The sequence below is a fragment of the Neopsephotus bourkii genome, unplaced genomic scaffold (genome assembly GCF_033783945.1).
Source record: "Neopsephotus bourkii isolate Nb327-2 ecotype Australia unplaced genomic scaffold, CSIRO-AGI_Nbou_v1 NB_1778, whole genome shotgun sequence".
Taxonomy (NCBI): Eukaryota; Metazoa; Chordata; class Aves; order Psittaciformes; family Psittacidae; genus Neopsephotus; species Neopsephotus bourkii.
In genome coordinates, this window is record NW_026902252.1 from 1,254,338 (window position 1) to 1,273,239 (window position 18,902).

Below are 18,902 nucleotides of genomic sequence, written 5' to 3' on the forward strand. Positions count from 1 at the left end.
CTTGGAACAGTCCCTGCGTCCCTGCCTGTGTGCACCTGGCTGGATGGGCACTTTCCATGTGCCCATCAACCGTCCCATCAGTGCGGCTGTGACTGTCCGTGTGTCCAAAGGGCACAGACCCTGTCCTGGTGTCCCTCTGTCCATGTGGCCCTGTTGCTGGGGGGGGAGCAGGGAATGGGCTGTGCTGTGGCCACATGGACAGATGGACCCAGGGACACTGGTGTGGGTGGATGCAGGGATGGGTGGATGTGCAGATGGACACAAGGACGGGGCACACACAGACACATGGACGTCTCCATCCCCCTGGCATAACACCAGGTCCTGCCCCAAAGGCTCCACTCAAACCCCAGCGGTTTCCACATCCCTGTGTCCATCTGTCCATGCCCTGTCTGTGTCCGTCAGGCCCTGCACCCACCCCTGGAGGGCCTGAAGGTGGCTGAGGGTGACCCAGGCCTGATCCCAGCTCCAGACACAGACATGGACACAGGGAATGTGAAGGGTCTGACAGTGCCCACAGCAGCCATAGGGGTGCCCTTGCATCCATCCTGCATCCTGAGGAGGGGGGGAACTCGGGCCTGATCCTGCCTCCAGGACCCCTGGGATGGGGTCTGTGCCCCTGGGAAAAACCTGGATGTGAGGCCGGAGCCACCCCTCAACCTGCCCCCCACCCATCCTGATGCAAACCCTGAAGGACCCTTTTCCATCTTCATTATCCCCATTTCCAGCAGATCCCACCCTTGGCAGTGATTCAATGAAGATTTGAAGAGCCCCCATTAGGCTCCAGCTCTGTGCCCCCACCTCTTCCCCCCCAGCATCACCCGGGGGGGGGGGGCAACCTCCAGCACCATCCCCTGCTCCAAGCACCACCCCTTAGAAAATATTGCCATTTATTCCATCTCCTTCCCAAAATCCACTTTTTACACCCATTCCCAGCACTGTCTCTTAAATAAAGGCGAAGGGGGGGGGGGGGGGTGGTGAGGGGTCACTCGCTGTGGGGGGGCTGCCCCTCTCCAGCCGCCGGCTGTGGGGCCGGGGGGGGTTCGGAGGCAGCATCCCGGGTGCGGAAGAGGAGCTCTCCAGCGGGAATGACCTGCTCCGTGTGCCAGGCGCCGGCGGGGCCGTACTGCTGGTAAAAGTCCGTGTCGGCCTGGAACATGACGAGGGCCTGGGCCGTGTGGATGCGGACGTGCTGCGCCAGGCTGCTGGCGTCCAGGAACTTCTCCCCGCAGGAATCGCAGGCGTAAAGGATCTGGGTGTTGGGATCTGCGAGGGAAAAGGGGTTGGGATGGATGGGATGGGATGGGATGGGGGCAGAGGGTTGAGCCCCCCCACCCATGTCCCCATTGCTGCTCACCCGCCTCCTGCACTTGCTTCACTGCTTTGGTGATCTCGGCTTTAAGTGCTTCGGTCTCATCCGCGGTCACGGCAGCCGCCACCGGCACCACTGCGGGAGAGGGGGAAAAGGGATGAGGGGGATCCCGGCCGGAGCAGGATGCGGGGATGTGCCCATTGTGGGGTCCAGCTGGGCTGTGCTGGTTCCCAGCCTCAAGGGCACAGCAATGGGTGCTGCACCCCATGGATGAGCCTCCAGTATCCTTTAGGATAGCTCCAGGAGCCCCAGGCTGCACATCATGGATACACCTCGCTTTTGGAATGGAAAATCCCCAGGCTGCAGCCTATGGGTAAGTTTCCCTTCCAGAATGGTTCCAAGTCCCTCGGACTTCACCCTGTAGCTAATTCTCCCTTCTGGAATGGTTCTTGGAACCCGCACGCTGCACCCTGTGGATAAACCTCACTTTTGGAGTGGCTCCTGGATCCCCAGACTGAACCCTATGGGTACGTTTGCTTCCCAGAATGGCTCTTGTGGTGCCCAAACTACACCCTATGGATAAACTTGGCTCTTGGGATGGCTCCAGGACCCCCAAGCTGTACCCTAAGGGTAAGTTTCCCTTACGGAACGGGTCTGAGACCCCCAAACGGCACCCTATGAATAAGCTTTCCTTCCAGAATGGCTCTTGCCATGGATAAACCTTGCTTCTGGGACAGCTCCTACATCCACAGACTGCACCCTATGGATGCTTCCCTTCCAGACTGGCTCCTGGGCCCGCTAAGCTGCACCCTATGGATAAGCCTCACTTCCGGATGGCTCCAGGGCCCCCAAGCTGCACCCTCTGGAAGGTTCCCTTCCAGGAAGGCCCCAGGCTCACCGGTGAGCTGGGTGACGGCGGTGGCAGCCAGCGCCTCGGTGGCCAGTGTCACCATGTCATCGGAGGCCACCGTGACGATGTTGACCTCGTCGCCTTCCTCCGGCTCCAGGATTTTGATCCCAGCCTTGCCCTGGTGCACGGTCTTCACGTGGGAGCGCAGGTTATCCACACGGTTGAAGCCCCGGCCACATTTATCACACAGGAACGGCTTCTCCCCTGGGAGGGGGGAGAGGAGGGGTTGGGGGGGGTGGTTACAACCATGGAATGGGTTGGGTTGAACGGACCTTAAAGCTCCTCCAGCTCCAACCCCTGCCACAGGCAGGGACCCCTTCCACTGGAGCAGCTTGCTCCAAGCCCCTGTGTCCAACCTGGCCTTGAGCACTGCCAGGGATGGGGCAGCCACAGCTTCTCTGGGCACCCTGTGCCAGCGCCTCAGCACCCTCACAGGGAAGAGCTTCTGCCTAAGAGCTCAGCTCAGTCTCCCCTCGGGCAGGTTCAAGCCATTCCCCTTGGCCTGTCCCTACAGGCCCTTGTCCCAAGCCCCTCTCCAGCTTTCCTGCAGCCCCTTTAGGCACTGGAGCTGCTCTAAGGTCTCCCCTTCAGGAGCCTTCTCTTCTCCAGGCTGCCCCAGCCCAGCTCTCTCAGCCTGGCTCCAGAGCAGAGCTGCTCCAGCCCTCGCAGCATCTCCATGGCCTCCTCTGGCCTCGCTCCAACAGCTCCAGGTCCCTCTTGTGCTGCTGCCCCAGAGCTGGAGCAGGGCTGCAGGGGGGGTCTCCCCAGAGCACAGCAGAGGGGCAGGATCCCCTCCCTGAGCTGCTGCTCACGCTCTGGGGGTGCAGCCCAGCACATGGAGGGGGGTTCTGGGCTCAAGCGCTCACTGAAGCTGGGCTGTGTTCAGTTAAAGACAGGCAGGGTGGTTAAGAATGGAGGGGTTGGAGCCTCGTGCACTCACCGGTGTGGATAATGATGTGCTTGGAGAGGTCGCCCACGTTGACAAAGGCCTTGTTGCAGACAGTGCACTTGTGGGGCCGGATGTTGTCGTGGTGGCGGATGTGGTTGGCCAGTTGGCTGGACTGCACGAACCTGGGGGGGATACACACACACACACACACACACACACACACACACACACACACACACACAGAGTTGTCACTGCGCTCCCTGTCCCCAGGGGTCCCACACTGGCACCTCCACCCCGCATTCCCATGCTGGAGCCTCACCTCTTCCCGCAGCGCTCGCACACGTAGGGCTTCTCCCCCGTGTGCTGCCGCACGTGGGCAATGAGGGAGCTGGCCTGGGTGAAGGCTTTCCCGCAGATCAAGCACTGGCACGGCTTCTCCCCTGTGGAACACCATAGGAAGGGTGCAGGGGGGGTCAAGGACTCTGAGGTTCCCCTCCCAGATGCAGTGGGGCAGCACAGAGGAGGCTCCTTACCCGTGTGGATGCGGACGTGCCGCTGCAGCGCCCCGGGGTCGGCGAACTGGCGCTGGCAATGGACGCACACATAGGGCTTCTCCCCGCTGTGGATCCGCAGGTGCCGCTTGAGGTTCCCTGTGGGAGCAGACAGGGCTCAGCTGCGGGGCACGGGGACACCAGCACCCCCCAGTCCCTCCTTCCCAGCACCCTGGAAGCTCCCTTGGGAATGCTTACAGAGGGATCGAGGGGCACCTCGCACACAGCCGAGGATGGGGATAACGTGGTGGTGGGGACAGGCAGAACAAGTGTTGGGTTTGGAGGGGACAGAGAGATGCTGTTGGGCTCACGTGGACCCCTCCAGCTCCGCAGTGGTTTGGGAAGATGGGAGGAGAATTCCCCCTCCCCAAAACCCAGATCTAAGGCTCCTTCTAGGAGCATTCCTGGGGCCCAGTCCAACGGGAAATGCCCGGTAGAGGGGGAAACGTGACTGCACCACAGTAGGAGCTTGAAATCCTCCCTCCGGTCCCAACCCAACCCAACCTCACCCCTCAGCCCCCCAGCCCCACACTACCTGATGTGGTGAACTGCTTGCCGCACTCCCGGCACTTGAGGGGCCCATCCGCGATGTGAATCTTCAAGTGAGCCTTCAAATTCCCCACCTGGGGACAACACAGAGCGATGCAGACTCCTCCTCCCATCATCACCATCATCATCACCATCATCCTCATCCTCCTCCAGAGGGATCCAAACGGGTGCGGGGCCGGAGCCCAGCTCACCTGGTTGAACTTCTTGTCGCAGTGGGGACACTTGTGCTCCTTGTTGGTGTCGTGGGTCTCGAGGTGCCGCATCTTGGAGGTGGGGTCGGAGAAGGAGCGCCCGCAGTAGTCGCACTGGTAGGGCTTCTCCCCGCTGTGCACCAGCTGGTGCCGCTTCAGGTTGCCCGAGGTGGTGAAGAGCTTGCCGCAGTCGTCGCAGCGGTACTTGGCCTCCCCCGTGTGCCGCTTCTTGTGCAGGTTGAGCAGGCTGATGAGCCGGTAGCTCTTCCCGCACTCCTCGCAGCCGTACGGCTTCAGCGGGCTGGGGGGCACGGCCAGGGGAGGAACTGGGGTGCGGAGCTCCACAGCCCCCAGTCCCAGCTCACCCACCCCAATCGGAGCTCCAGTGCTCCCCAGGCAAGTTCCAGCATCCCCAACCTGAGCTCCAGCATCCCCAACCTGAGCTCCATCACCTCCGACCTGAGCTCCGTCACTGCCAACCCGAGCTCCATCACCTCCAACCCGAGCTCCATCACCTCTGACCCAAGTTCCATCACATGCAACCCAAGCTCCATCACCGCCAACCTTCTCTCCACCGCTCCCAATCTGAGCTCCACTATTCCAAGCTCCAGCACCCCCATCAAAGCTCCATCACCATGATCTGAGCTCCAGTGCACCCCAGGCAAGTTCCAGCATCCCCAACCCGAGCTCCATCACCTCCAACCCAAGCTCCACTACTCCAATACGTGGAATATGAGCTCCAGCACCCCCATCAAAGCTCCAGCACCCTGATGTGAGCTCCAGTGCACCCCAGCCAAGCTCCTGCATCCCCAACCTAAGCTCCACCACCTCCAACCTGAGCTCCACCGCCTCCAACCTGAGCTCCACTACTCCAAAACGAGCTCCAGCTCCCCCATCAAAGCTCCATCACCCTGATGTGAGCTCCAGTGCTCCCCATCCAAGTTCCATTGCTCTCCCCATCTGAGCTCCAGCATCCCTCAACCAAGCTCCACTCCTCCCCACCTGAGCTCCCCCACCCTGAGCCAGACCCCTCCGGTCCCCACAGGATGTCCCAAAGCAACCCACCAAGGGAGGGCAGCACGGACAGGTATTCCCTCCCGGACACCCCAACAGATTTCCTTGGGATGTGACCCTCTGTGGCAAAAGCCCCACTTTCCACCCCTTCCCATGGCCGGTCCCATCCCCGTGAGCAGCTCGGAGCCTCCATCCCCACAGCGCTGAGCCCTCGGTGGGTGCTGGACCAACACCAACCTCTTCCTCCAGCCCTCCCCAGCCACCGCAGCCTCCCCAAGCTCTCCCCATCCCGTACCTGTGGGTCTTCTCATGGGCTTTGCATGCGGCCGGGTCGGAGAAGGCTTTGTTACACTCCCTGCAGGAGAAGGGCTTCTCGCCCGTGTGGATGCGGATGTGCCGCTTGAAATTCCCGGTGTGGGTGAACTCCTTCCCGCAGTCCTGGGGGCACACAGGGACAATGGCACCCGGTGTTCCCAGCGCACCAGAGCCACCACGGCCGCTGGGACCGGCCTCACCTCACACTTGTGTGTGACCGAGCCGTAGGCTTTGGACTCGGTCCTGTCGCTGTAAGTGCCTGAGCGCAGCAGTCGGGATTCTCCCGAGTTCTCCTGCCCGGAGTCAGTGCTCCCACATTCATTATCCTCTGTGGTTTCTCCGTTTTCCAACCGGGGCTGCTCTTCCTCAGGAATTTTGGCCTCCTCTTCCTCCTCTGCTGTCATTTCCCCCTCTTCCTCCTTCCCTTCCACCTCCACCTCTATGAAGAGTTCGAAGATGCGGGTGGTGAAGACCGAGAGCAGCAGAACCCAAGGGGCTGGTGCTGAGACCCCCGCCTGGAGCCGCTTTGCATTTGCAGGTTATCAGCCCCAAACCCCCCCACCTGCACGGACACAGGAGCACTTCCCAACCCTGCCCCATGAGCACTGCTCCCACAGCTCCCGTGACCCACGGGAGGCAGCGCTGGTGCAGCACACCTCACACAGACATCCCTGCACAGGAACCCAGGCTCCGACCCCTGCCCAGGCTGGGGTCAGCTCTGCTGGATGCCAATGGGCAGGCAGCAAAGCCCCCCCCACCCCCTGGCTCCCCAACACACCTCCTGCTCCAGTGCCCTGCGCTGCGGGGCTGCTGCTGCCGCTCACCACGCTCTCCGGGCAGCCAGGACCTGCGGTGCTGGGACCCTCTGGTGCAGCAGCATCTGCCCCTGGAAGCAAGAGAGCTCCTCAGGCACCACCAGGAGCACGCTGGCTCCATGCAGAGGGGCCTGGCAGCAGGACAGGGGGTGCTGGGGGGGGGGTGATGCAGGATTTGGGGTGCCAGCCCTTGGTGCTCACCTTCCTGGGCACCCAGCTGCTCCGCCTGCGCCTTGGGAGGCTCTTCCTTCCCCTCCAGGTCAGGAGGAACCAGCTTGGGTTTGTCAGGGTCACCCCCTGCTTCTGCTGGTGGTGGCTTCTCCTCAATGGTCACTTTGTCAGCTGCTGTGAGGGAAGAGGCAAAGGGATGCAGCTTCTGCTGCCCAAGCAGGGACACCCCACCGGCTGCTAGAAGGTTTCCCAAATCCCATGAGGATGGAAGGAATTGTTTCTTCAGCTGCTGGTGCTGCATGAGGAGATCTGGACGTCCCTGTGCACCAGATGTACCCAGGATGTGGGTCTGGAAGGTGGCCAGAGAGTGTGGCTGTGTTGTGGGACCATTCCTGGGCTGTGCTCACAGCCCAGAACCACCCCCTCTGTGTGCTGGGCTGCACCTCCAGAGCAGCTCAGGGGGGGATCCTGCCCCTTGACTCTGATCGCATAAGACCCCACTTGCAGCCCTGTGTGCAGTGCTGGTGTCCTCAGCATAAGGACATGGAGCTGGTGGAGCATGAGGAGGAGGCCACGAGGATGCTCAGGGGCTGGAGCAGCTCCTGTATGGAGCCAGGCTGAGAACACTGGGGCTGTTCAGCCTGGAGAAGAGAAGCTGCGTGGAGACCTCAGAGCAGCTTCCAGTGTCTGAAGGGGCTGCAAGGATGCTGGAGAGGGGCTCTTCATCAGAGACTGGAGCCATAGGACAAGGGGTAATGGGTTAAAACTGAAACAGGGGAGGTTCAGGTTGGAGATAAGGCAGAAGCTCTTCCCTGTGAGGGTGCTGAGGCGCTGGCACAGGGTGCCCAGAGAAGCTGTGGCTGCCCCATCCCTGGCAGTGCTCGAGGCCAGGTTGGACACAGGGGCTTGGAGCAAGCTGCTCCAGTGGAAGGGGTCCCTGCCCGTGGCAGGGGTTGGAGCTGGAGGAGCTTTAAGCTCCCTTCAACCCAAACCATTCCATGGTTCAGACTTTGGGAAGCAGGAGGGTACGCACCGAGCTCGGCAGGGGGCTGTGGGCTCTCTGCTGGCACATTGAGGGACTTTAGAGCATTGCACGCGCTGACGATCTCCTGCATCTGGAGGAAACCCGCCACAGCCAACACATCTTCCACGTTGTCAGGGTTTAGGCTTAGCTTAGCTGTGTACATGAACTCCAAAACCTGGCCCAGGCCTGCAAGGGAGGCAACAGAACCAGGAACACCCACTGAGCACTCAGCCACAGAGCGTGTGAAGCAGCAGACCCTGGGCACCAAAGCACCCGGAGGGACATGGGATAACCCCCCCTACCTGCTGCGTTGCTGATGTCCAGGTGCACCACGTCCTTCTGGTCCACAAAGAGCATCCTGAAGTACTCGCTGCAGGCCGCCAGCACGGCTTTGTGGGCCTTGAAGTTGATGCCGTCCACCACGAAGGTGCAGTCGCAGAGCAAGCCCAGCTGCCGCTGCTGGTTCAGCTGCTCCAGGACTTGGCTGCTGTGCTGGGGGAAATCCATGGCTGTGGGGAGGAAAAAGAACCCATAAGTGCCAGGAAAAGGGGGTGAAGGCGGGTTCTGAAACGCTGGTACCACACCAGAAAGGGCCATGAAGCAAAAGGAGCCTGAAGGTCTGTGAAGGACCAGATCTCAAAGGCACAGATGAGCCACAACTTGACCTCACTGCTAGCTAAAAACCAGGGCTTCTTGCTACAGCCACCTGCTTCCAGCACCAAACACAACCCAAAACCTCTCCTGGACCAGCCACAACACCAGCACAGGGCTGGGGAGAGGCTTCATTCAACAGTCAGTGCACTTTTTGCCTTCAAACAGCATTTAAACTGCATTGATTACCCCTCAAGTGGTCCGAGCTACAAGCAGGAACCCTGTTGCTATCATCCCTTTGGTGAGCAGAGGGTGCCACTGCTTCCTCTGAGGGCACAGCATGGAAGAACTTATCCAAAGCTTTAAGTTCCGGCCCATTTTAGGTGCTTCTGTCGTGATGCTGAGGGATTTTCACCTTGCATTGCGTGTTTAAAGGGAGCTCTCCCTGCTGGAAGCACGGCTTTGGCTCAGGAATGCTGCAAACACGGGCTGAAGGGATCATTTCATCACTTGCTGAGCAAGCAATGAGCAAGGAGGGAGGAGAAAGCAAATGGGGACTTGTTACTGCTCAACTTGCCAGGGTAGGAAGTCCCCAAAGCTCTGGGTGCTGCAAGAAACAAGGCTGTGGTCAGGGAAACGCTCCTGGATTCGATGCTGAGTCGATGCCCGGTGGCTCTCAGAAGGTTTCCAGCACACAGCAGTTGCTGTTCCACTTTACCAGAGCTTTAAAGCAGCTCAGGGAGTCTCGGGTCAGGGAAAGGCAACAGGTTTGGATCCATAAAACCAGGTTAATTCCCAGCAGCAGCGAGCACGGCCCTTCTGGATCCATGTGAGCGTGCACAGACACAGCGGGTGAGCACCATGGGCAGAGGGAGCCTCCTCCTGTCTGCTGGGAGTGTTCGCAACGGCCTTGGTGAAAGCTCTTCTGGTCAAGCATCAATCGGCTTCCAAAATCATTCCCAGCAGGAGCGAGAAGCCCAGACACCTCCAACGTCATCAGAGCACGCACAGAGAGATTCACTCCCCAGAGGTGCTGGGTGTCTTTGTAATTCATCACAGAATCCCAGCCTGGGTTGGGTTGGAAGGGACCTTAAAGCCCATCCAGCTCCAACCCCTGCCACGGGCAGGGACCCCTTCCACTGGAGCAGCTTGCTCCAAGCCCCTGTGTCCAACCTGGCCTTGAGCACTGCCAGGGATGGGGCAGCCACAGCTTCTCTGGGCACCCTGTGCCAGCGCCTCAGCACCCTCACAGGGAAGAGCTTCTGCCTAAGAGCTCAGCTCAGTCTCCCCTCGGGCAGGTTCAAGCCATTCCCCTTGGCCTGTCCCTACAGGCCCTTGTCCCAAGCCCCTCTCCAGCTTTCCTGCAGCCCCTTTAGGCACTGGAGCTGCTCTAAGGTCTCCCCTTCAGGAGCCTTCTCTTCTCCAGGCTGCCCCAGCCCAGCTCTCTCAGCCTGGCTCCAGAGCAGAGCTGCTCCAGCCCTCGCAGCATCTCCATGGCCTCCTCTGGCCTCGCTCCAGCAGCTCCAGGTCCCTCTTGTGCTGCTGCCCCAGAGCTGGAGCAGGGCTGCAGGGGGGGTCTCCCCAGAGCACAGCAGAGGGGCAGGATCCCCTCCCTGAGCTGCTGCTCACGCTCTGGGGGTGCAGCCCAGCACACGGGGGGGTTCTGGGCTCAAGCGTTCACTGAAGCCGGGTCATGGGGAGCCTCTCATTGACCAACAGCCCCGAGTCCTTCTCCCCAGGACTGCTCCATCCAATCTCCCCAAACCTGCAGCTGTGCCTGGGACTGCCCCAACCCATGTGCAGGACCTCACACTTGCCCTTGTTGAACCTCATGAGGCTGACACGGTCCCATCTCTACAGCCTGCCCAGGTCACTGTGGATCCCATCCCTTCCCTCCAGCACGTCGACTGCACCACCCAGCTCGGTGCCATCAGCACCTGAGGGTCCCCTTGATCCTGCTGTCCATGTCATCAGCAAAGACATTCAACAGTGCTGGTTCCAACTCTGATCCATGAGGAATACCACTCACTGACTCACCACTGCCATTCTCCCCCAGCTTCCCCTCCAAAACACGGCTCTACTGTTTAACCAAACACCCACAGCCTCTCCCAAAATACATCCCTTGAGAGCCAGAAAAATCAGTCTTTGGATCAAAATCTGTCTATAGAACCCTGTAAGGTCTGCAAAGGAAGCTGTGGGAAACAGGGGGGGATTTTCCCAGCAGGATAAACAATGCTGCATTCTTTGCTGGGAAAGCTCTGCAATGGGACCTGAGAAACCGGGATGGTTCAGTGGCCTGAAAGGTTGTTTCTGGTAATCTGTAGGAGGCACTCTGCATGCGAGTGATGATCTGGCTGCTCCCTGCTTGGACCTGCCCCAGCTCCACACCCAACCTTTGCAAAGGAAGCAAAACCCCAAGAAAAGCAATGCCTCTGGAAAAACTCCCTGTTTTCTGTGCTTCCCTCTGTAAACCCCACGTTACGGCTTCCTTGGAGCACAAGAACACAAACGCAGCGCCCCACGTCCCCCCCAGCTGAGATCACCTTTGCACACTGAGTCCAAGCCTTAGAAATCCCAAATACCGGGCTCAAAACCCCTAAAGCGCACCCAAAACACCACCCTGGTTCCTTGTCACTACTCAGGCAAGGCCAGTTCCCATCTCTAGTGCCAAGATCCACCTCCTTCCCCAACCGAACAGGATGTGCCAAAACAGGGATGGATCCAGGGAGGGCAATTCCCAAACCAGGCCTTGCTGCTCCACCACACTATTGGCTGTTTAAAGCAGTGGCACTGTCCTAGCACACGTCACAGAACCCAATAAACCAGCACTGGTGCCTGAACTCACCCCTGTGCTGCAAGGAGTGGAGATTCCCAGAGGACCGAGGCTGTGGCCGAGATGGCTGTGGCTCTCCTTCAGAGTATTCCCCTTTCCCAGTGCTCAGGTCAGCCTCTATGCAGCCATCCTGGGCGGAATGGGATGAAAAGCTCTCTTTTAAACCCCAAACTCACGTGTTCAACGCACTGCGGTCCAATGTCACCGACCCACCCACGTCACCCCCAGTTTCACCTTGTCAGAGGGACCCGGGCACTGTTTCCCCTCCCAGCCCCACTGCTGGGTCTCTCATTACCCAGTGGATTATGGAGCAGCTTCGTTATGAGAACACCCACATCTGCTGCATGTGTTCATACAGCGACTACGCTCCCATGGAGCTTCAACACAAGCTCCATTGAGCTTCTAACGACATTAATCTCCCCAGGTACCCGCCACCCAAGCACCTATCCATTAAAAACCCCAAAACCTCCATAAATCAGGAAAAAACAGTGGTTTAAACACAGCCTTTTGATGCTGTCCCCATCCAGCCCTCCAAGCTCATGCTGAGAACATAGAAAGAAGGGGTTACTTTCTGCCTACCGGCATCTCCCTCCTTGCGTGTCAGCTCGGGGAACAGAGCAGCCCCACTCCTTTCAGTGTCTGCGAAGGGGAGCCTGTCCTCATTTCCAGTCACTGATCCTGCAAGGATTTCAGTTAGCACAGAGGTTAAGGGCTGGTCAGGACCCGGTGTGTCACTAAGTCACGCAATAGAGAAGGGCTCTGTCCGTGGTCAGCAGCGAAACCAGAAGGGGAGAGAAATGGTCACGAGTGATGAGAGGCAGCAAAAACCCACAGTGAGAAGGAACTGAGAGGGGACGCGAGGAAAGGGACGAGCAGGGACACTGCGGGCAGCCCCCCTTGAACACCCAGCCCTTGGTTCCCCATGGATGCACTGGTGCAGCTCCTGTCGCTGTGCCCACAGGTAACCGGAGCCCTGTGCTGCAGCAGGCAGGGAGCCAGGGCTGCTGCTGAGGAAACAGCCCATCTCTGCAGCATTTTAGGGCTAAATCCGTGTTTTCGCATGGAAAACCGGCCTCAGGAGGGCTGCCCCAGCTCTGGGAACCCAGCACAAGCTTCCGACGCAGAAAGGGGGTGAAGGGAAGGTGGCACACATCACCTGTGCCCGAGTGATGCCTGCAGAGGGCAGGTGCAGCCAGCACGGCCGCCAGCGGGGCAGAGACGATGCGGGCAGACGAGAAACCCTTTTCCCCTTGAGCTGCTGCGCTCTCCTGCTGCTGACACCCCCCATGCGGGCTCCGGGGGCCGGTGCTGTCAGCGCTACCCGTGCCCCGGGGGACAGCGGCTGCCCCACACGTGTGGGGCGCAGGCTTGGCCGCTCGCCTCGCCCCACGGCTCGCTGGGGGCACAGGTGTCCCCCACAGAGGGTGAGCCCCAGCCACCCCTGTGCCGGCCTGGGGAGGGGGGGTTCGGGGGTGCAGCCCGGGCGAGGACGAGCTGTCACGGCCCCCATCAAGTGCTAAAGGGGTGAGGGGGACTCCAACGCCGGCCCCGTCATGGAAACAGCGGTTCCGCACCGCGGTGTCCCCCAGAACGGCTTCTTCTGGGGGGCGGGACCCCCAAGCAGCGCCCAGGCCGCAGCCCTCTTCCCCTCAAAGCCCCCTAACCCCTCCTCCATGCCCCACAGCCGACCCACAGCCGACCCACAGGCCCCCCTCGCCCCCCCCCGCCGCTACCTGCCATGCCGGGCCCGGCGGCGCTCACCGTGACACGGATCAGACAAAGGGCGCCGCCATCTTGGCGCCGGGCGGAAGCGGCGTCGCCCTCCTCCTCCTCCCACCGGCGGCGCAGGCGCGGCTCGGTCACTGCGCATGCGTAGAAGGGCGCGGTGAGGCCGGTAATGGCGCCCTCCGTTGCCTCCGCTGCTACAGCCGGGCGCCGCCATGACAGCGCTGTGATGGCGGGCGGGTGTCTCCTGAGGAGCAGGGAGTGTTGCAGCCATGAGAGGAACCCGCTGAGGCGCCGTGAAGGGTTTGGGTTGGAAGGGACCTTAAAGCTCCTCCACCTCCCGCCCCTGCCACGGGCAGGGACCCCTTCCACTGGAGCAGCTTGCTCCAAGCCCCTGTGTCCAACCTGGCCTTGAGCACTGCCAGGGATGGGGCAGCCACAGCTTCTCTGGGCACCCTGTGCCAGCGCCTCAGCACCCTCACAGGGAAGAGCTTCTGCCTTATCTCCAACCTGAACTTCCCCTGTTTCAGTCTGAACCCATCACCCCTTGTCCTGTCACTACAGTCCCTGATGCAGAGCCCCTCTCCAGCATCCTTGTAGCCCCCTTCAGACACTGGAAGCTGCTCTGAGGTCTCCACGCAGCTTCTCTTCTCCAGGCTGAGCAGCCCCAGTGTTCTCAGCCTGGCTCCATACAGGAGCTGCTCCAGCCCCTGAGCATCCCGGTGGCCTCCTCCTCTTGCTGCCCCAGCTCCATGTCCTGATCCTGAGGACACCAGCACTGCACACAGTACCCCAGGTGAGGTCTCCCCAGAGCGCAGCAGAGGGGCAGGATCCCCTTCTTGGACCCGTTTCCATCACCTCCTATCCCTGTTTCTCCTTAGGGATGCATTCCCCGTGTTCTGCCCACAGCTGCTGCGGGGTCTGTGTGCGCCGGGCTCTGCTCTGTCCCCTCCCTGATCCCTGCTTCAGAGCCCCCCCCAGTGCAAAACCAGCTCCGGGGCGGGGTGGGGGGTGGAACCGGGAATTGTGCTCCCGTTTTCCCTGGAATTCCGTGGCCCGTCACCACTAGATGGCAATCTGTGACTGTACCAGCTCGCCCTGAGCGCGCAGGGGTGGCGTTTCAGGGCAGAGCAGACACATCCCATCAGCAAGGATGTACAACGGGACCTCTCCGCTGCTCCGTATCTCCGTGGGTCCAGTTCCCAGTGGGGTGCTTATAGCAGTTAAAGGGCTTTTTAGCAGCTTTTAACCGCTTTTCCTTGTCTCCCCCTGCAGCACAACGTGCCCCGGGCGAGGAGCAGCGCTGCGGACCCAGCACCCGAGGAGGTGATGGAGGAGCTGCTCCTGTCCCCCCGCATCCCCACGGGTGCTGCTGCAAGCCCCGAGCGGCGAAAGGGACAACCAGGGGCCAAGCTGACCTCAGAGCTGGAGCAGCAACCCGAGCTGGGCGCTCTGTGGTAGCTATAAACAGGAGCGGGGCCTCCCTGTTTGTGTGTACACAGGGGCAGATGGTGCTGAGCATCCCCCCCCCGCCCGCCCCAAGATGAAGCCAGCCCTTCATGCTGCCCCATTGCACTGCCTGGGGCTGCCCCAAGGGTGGTGGGTGCGGGTGGGTGATGGAGGAGGAGGATTTGGTGCCTTTCCAGGTGGGATGGCAGCCGGACCGCTGAGGGAATGGCTCCGAAATAGAGCGCCCGGGAAGGAATGAGTCACCCCGGGCTGGAAATAAACGTGGCCAGGGGCACAGGGGAATTGTGGCAGCGCCTGGCCCGTGTTTTGGTTGGGAAAGGGGGATTGCTCGTGGTACCTGTTCCCAAGGGGCTGAACCCGCAGCTCTTTGTGGGGGGGAAAGCATCAAGGAAAGGTTAAAAACAAGAGGCAGGAGGCAGGCGTTCTCTATGGTTTATCCCAAGCTGTATATACAGAGACAAGCGACGGCTGAGGGTCGGGGAAGGGAACCTCCCTCCTGGCAGGGCTCTTGGCACGCCGGATCTTCCCCATCAACCCGTTTGCCAGCTAAAAGTCACCGGAGCCGGGAATCCCATCCGGAGTTTCTCCGCTGGGTGACGGGGTGCACCCCTCCACGCCAACCGCTCAGGTCTGAGCCCGTTCCCCACCTCCTTCCTAAACCACCCAAATAACGACTGAGGGAGGTGATGGGGGGGGGGGGAAAGGACCCCCCCCCAGCCCCTCAGATCTTGATCTCAGTCCGGAAGGTTTGCTGGACGTGGTCGGGATGCTTGGGCTGGCGCTGGGCACGGATGGTCAATGTGCCATCGTCCCCCAGCGAGGACGACACCGACGTGGGGTCCACGTCCTCGGGCAGCTGGCATTTGTGGGTGAAGGTGTTCATGACCGTGCCATCCGCAGCCAGCTGGGGAGGGGGAAATGGGTGAAAAAGGGGTGATTTGGGGGCACTCGTTGTTCCCCGCCCTGGGGTGAGGCATGGGGCACGCCTTGTGTGTGGTGATAATATTTGTCTCCCCGAGGGATGTGAGTGGCAACAAAGCAGGGGACAAAGGTGCTGGGTTTGGTTGCCACCCCCCCATGGATGGGTGATTGCGAGGCTTGAATTTGTTGGGTCTTGTGGGCTTTGCTCCCGTGAAACGGGGGGCAAAAAGACGAGGAAAAGGTGACTTAAGGAAGTTGGGTGAGGATTTTGGGGTCCCCTACGCTTTGGGGGTGAGCGGGGAAGGGAGGAAGCACCCACCTTCTCAGCGTGCACCTCGATCTGGTTGTTGGACGTGGTGACGATGATGTCCTCGGGGGCGAAGTCGCTCACATCCACTGTGAACTGATAGGTGTTACCCAGGGTCTTCACGGTGCCGGTGCTGCCGGGCCGAGCTGCCGAGGAGCAGAGGTGCGGGTCAGTGATGGTGTCCCCCCAAACCCCTCTTGTATCCCACCCACACTTCACCAGGGGTGCCCCCCCCATCTAAACCCTCACCTGGGAACCCCAAAGTCTCCCCACGGGGCCGCACAAAGCTCCCAAAAAGCTCCATGGAGCCTGCGGGCGATGCCGAGCGGTGGAAGCCGCGCTGCGAGAGGAAAGCAGGCGCCGATTGCACGTTCATCCACTGCTTCCCCGCACCCCCTGAGCCCCAGCTCCCGCTGGGGAGGAAGAGCAGGGCCCCTCTTCCTCGCCCTCCTCCTGCTGAAGGCGAAATGGGGCCGGTTGTTTCGTAGAGGGGGGGGGTGGTTTGAGGAGCTTTTAAAGCCTGGTTCCAGCGCCCGGCCGCCTGCCAGGGCTCTCGTAAAAGGGGCTAAATTTAGGTCTTGCGCTGGAGAGGGTGGAAATTTTTCCCTGTGCGTCCTCCCCCCTCAGCACCATGGAATGCCGTGCCCGCCTGCTGCCTGCTATTAGCGAATAATAATGAGAATTAATGGCATTACTCATTAAAGAGCCCCCCCGGGAAGGACTGGAAGGGATGGGGATGGATGGGGGCAGAACCCGGCTCACTCCAGCCCGAGCGGGTCCGCGGTGCCTTCCTCAAGGTCGTTTCTAATGAGGTTGTTTGCAACCTCAGTGCTGCAGCGGAGGCCGAGGAGGGAGGAGCGGTGAGGGGGTGCTGGCAAAAAGAGGGGGGGGATTGGTTCTGTCCCCCCAAAAGCTCCCCAGGATGAAGCCCCCTGTCCCTGGGGAGGAAGAAGAGGAAGAGGAGAGAGTGTTGGTGTCGGAGCAGAGCTGGAGACCCTGCCCCAAAGCCCGCAGGAGGCTCCGAGGTGAGATCCTAACCCAAAGCAGAGGGACTTCGGGGGTGTTTTGGGGGGCTCAGCACCCTGTTTTCACACGCACACACACACATGCTCCACAGGGTGCCTGGAGTGGGTGAAGAGGCAGCTTTTCCGTGTTGGGGAGGACTGGTATTTCCTCTTCATCCTGGGGGTCCTCATGGCCACCATCAGCTTCATGATGGACCTTGTCGTCTTCAGGCTCTATGAGGGTAAATGAGGGGCTTCACCTGCCCGTTTGGGGGCTCACCAAGGATGAGAGGGACTCTTTGTTGGGGTGAGGTGGTAGCATCTCCCCTCCTGATGCCTCTTCTCCAGCCCACCGGTGGCTTTACCAAGAGGTCGGTGATGTTTTGGTGCTCAAGTACCTCTCGTGGACCATATACCCGATAGCGATGACCACCTTCTCCACTGGCTTCTCCCAGAGCATCACCCCTCACTCTGGAGGTGAGTCGGCTGCATCCCAACCTTCCCCACTCCCCAGAACTCCTCTCTGATAGCAGGGAGAGCCCCAAAACCATGGATACCCCCCCTGTCAGGCTCTGGCATCCCGGAGCTGAAGACCATCCTGACTGGGGTGGTGCTGGAGGACTACTTGGCCATCAAGAACTTCGGAGCCAAGGTGGTGGGGTTGACCTGCACCCTGGCTGCCGGCAGCACCGTTTTCCTTGGCAAAGTGGTGAGTGATCCCTCGGAAATGGCTCCCAGCATCCCTATGTACTGGGATGGCAGTGGAAGGTCACCCAGTGTCGTGTCCCCCCCCTCTAATTCTCCTTCCTGGCACCCAGGGGCCCTTTGTGCACCTCTCCACCATGGTTGCAGTGTACCTGGGGAAGATGAGGACCTCGGTCATGAAGGAGTATGAGGTGGGGGTGACACCCCCAAAAAATTAAAGGGGGGGTATTCCCCTCCTAAAATAGGGATTTTAAATTATCTCATTGGGATAACCCTAATAATAATTTAGGGATTATATTGTATTAGTAGATATCCCTAATTGTATTATTAGATATCCCTATACATAGGGATATTAAATTATTTACAATAGTGGGATTTTAACTTCCCCCCCCAAAACCCGGAGTTGTGAGCATCCCCCTGCCCTGCAGAACAAGTTCAAGCAGAACGAGATGCTGGTGGCAGCGCAAGCTGTTGGCGTAGCCACAGTGTTCGGAGCACCCATTAGCGGTGAGAGCATCCCTACCCCATCCCATCCCGCCCCGGGGACCCCCAAACCCTAGTATAGGTGATAGAAAAACCCTATAGGGCGCCATAGAAAAAGTACCGCAAGGGAAAGATGAAATAGCAATGAAAAGCCAAGCTTCATATAGCAAAGATAAACCCTTGTACCTCTTGCATCATGATTTAGCAAGAACTAACCAGACAAAGAGCACTTAAGCCTGCCACCCCGAAACCTAAGCGAGCTACTTACAAGCAGTCACCAAGGACAAACCCGTCTCTGTTGCAAAAGAGTGGGGTGACTTGTTAGTAGAGGTGAAAAGCCAACCGAGCTGGGTGATAGCTGGTTGCCTGATAAAACGAATTTAAGTTCTCCCTTAGTCCATCCCACCAGACAAATAACCCAAAATCCCCATGTAAAGACTAAGAACTACTCAAAGGAGGTACAACCCCTTTGACATAAGGACACAACCTCCATCAGCGGATAACCCCTACCCCCCAACACTCGTGGGCCTTAAAGCAGCCACCCAAAGAGAATGCGTCAAAGCTCCATAACCCAAAAATCCAAAAATAACGCGACTCCCTACACCCCATAAATCAGGCCAACCTATAACTATAGATGAACTAATGCTAGAACGAGTAACCAGGATACTATAACCCCCTAAAGCGCCAATCTACCCACCATTACACAGCACAACCACAATACTACCCCCCCCCCTCAAACCAAACATTGAATGCACCCTGTCAACCCAACCCAGGAGCGCTATACCCAGGGCGATTTAAATCTGCAAAAGGAACTCGGCAAACCCAGGGCCCGACTGTTTACCAAAAACATAGCCTTCAGCCAAACAAGTATTGAAGGTGACGCCTGCCCAGTGACCTAACGTTCAACGGCCGCGGTATCCTAACCGTGCAAAGGTAGCGCAATCAATTGTCCCATAAATCGAGACCTGTATGAATGGCTAAACGAGGCCCTAACTGTCTCCTGCAGATAATCAGTGAAACTGATCTCCCCGTGCAAAAGCAGGGATGAACACATAAGACGAGAAGACCCTGTGGAACTTCAAAATCATTAACCACCACACACCCCAACATACCCCCACCGGGCCC

At 59.5% G+C, this 18,902-nt stretch overlaps 3 protein-coding genes across 8 annotated transcripts; 1 reads left to right on the top strand and 2 right to left on the bottom strand.

Moving 5' to 3' along the window:
• Positions 1–870: 870 nt before the first annotated feature.
• ZBTB17 (zinc finger and BTB domain containing 17) lies at positions 871–13,108 on the bottom strand. 6 transcript variants are annotated; one of them, XM_061379479.1, is made up of 17 exons: positions 12,924–12,973; positions 11,742–11,840; positions 11,175–11,292; positions 8,041–8,247; positions 7,748–7,924; positions 6,745–6,888; positions 6,507–6,614; positions 5,929–6,167; positions 5,709–5,851; positions 4,400–4,700; positions 4,195–4,282; positions 3,642–3,758; positions 3,428–3,548; positions 3,160–3,290; positions 2,208–2,423; positions 1,355–1,444; positions 871–1,263 (listed from the first exon to the last, which is right to left on the bottom strand). In XM_061379479.1, exons 2-17 carry the CDS (start codon positions 11,745–11,747, stop codon positions 983–985), a joined length of 2,487 nt encoding a protein of 828 aa, XP_061235463.1. In that variant the 5' UTR covers positions 11,748–11,840; positions 12,924–12,973; the 3' UTR covers positions 871–982. The 6 variants fall into 6 exon arrangements, with proteins under 6 accessions (XP_061235463.1, XP_061235461.1, XP_061235459.1 ...); XM_061379477.1 differs by having other exon boundaries at positions 12,896–12,963; XM_061379475.1 differs by lacking the exon at positions 11,175–11,292 and having other exon boundaries at positions 6,745–6,885; positions 12,924–13,108.
• Positions 13,109–15,047: 1,939 nt separating this feature from the next.
• On the bottom strand, positions 15,048–16,154 carry HSPB7 (heat shock protein family B (small) member 7). Its single transcript, XM_061379601.1, has 3 exons — positions 15,835–16,154; positions 15,598–15,731; positions 15,048–15,261 (listed from the first exon to the last, which is right to left on the bottom strand). The coding sequence occupies exons 1-3, from the start codon at positions 15,959–15,961 to the stop codon at positions 15,079–15,081; spliced, it is 444 nt and encodes a 147-aa protein (XP_061235585.1). The 5' UTR covers positions 15,962–16,154; the 3' UTR covers positions 15,048–15,078.
• A 232-nt stretch (positions 16,155–16,386) lies between these two features.
• LOC133226273 (chloride channel protein ClC-Kb-like) lies at positions 16,387–17,801 on the top strand (the record flags this gene model as incomplete). The annotated part of the gene is made up of 6 exons (XM_061379600.1): positions 16,387–16,610; positions 16,703–16,831; positions 16,938–17,066; positions 17,159–17,298; positions 17,408–17,485; positions 17,723–17,801. Coding segments are annotated over exons 1-6 (658 nt in total), but the record flags the coding sequence as incomplete, so codon positions are not given.
• Between the last annotated feature and the right edge of the window lie 1,101 nt (positions 17,802–18,902).

Coding starts and splice junctions, on each gene's coding strand:
- ZBTB17 (XM_061379474.1), bottom strand. CDS start 13,104: ATGGCGGCGCCCGGCTGTAGCAGCGGAGGCAACGGAGGGCGCCATTAC. Junction 6,889..7,747: donor ACAGCCCCCTGCCGAGCTCG/GTGCGTACCCTC, acceptor CTTCCCTCACAG/CAGCTGACAAAGTGACCATT. Junction 3,549..3,641: donor GCACGTCCGCATCCACACGG/GTAAGGAGCCTC, acceptor GGTGTTCCACAG/GGGAGAAGCCGTGCCAGTGC.
- HSPB7 (XM_061379601.1), bottom strand. CDS start 15,961: ATGAACGTGCAATCGGCGCCTGCTTTCCTCTCGCAGCGCGGCTTCCAC. Junction 15,732..15,834: donor GGAGACTTTGGGGTTCCCAG/GTGAGGGTTTAG, acceptor GCTCCTCGGCAG/CTCGGCCCGGCAGCACCGGC. Junction 15,262..15,597: donor TCGAGGTGCACGCTGAGAAG/GTGGGTGCTTCC, acceptor CCCCCTCCCCAG/CTGGCTGCGGATGGCACGGT.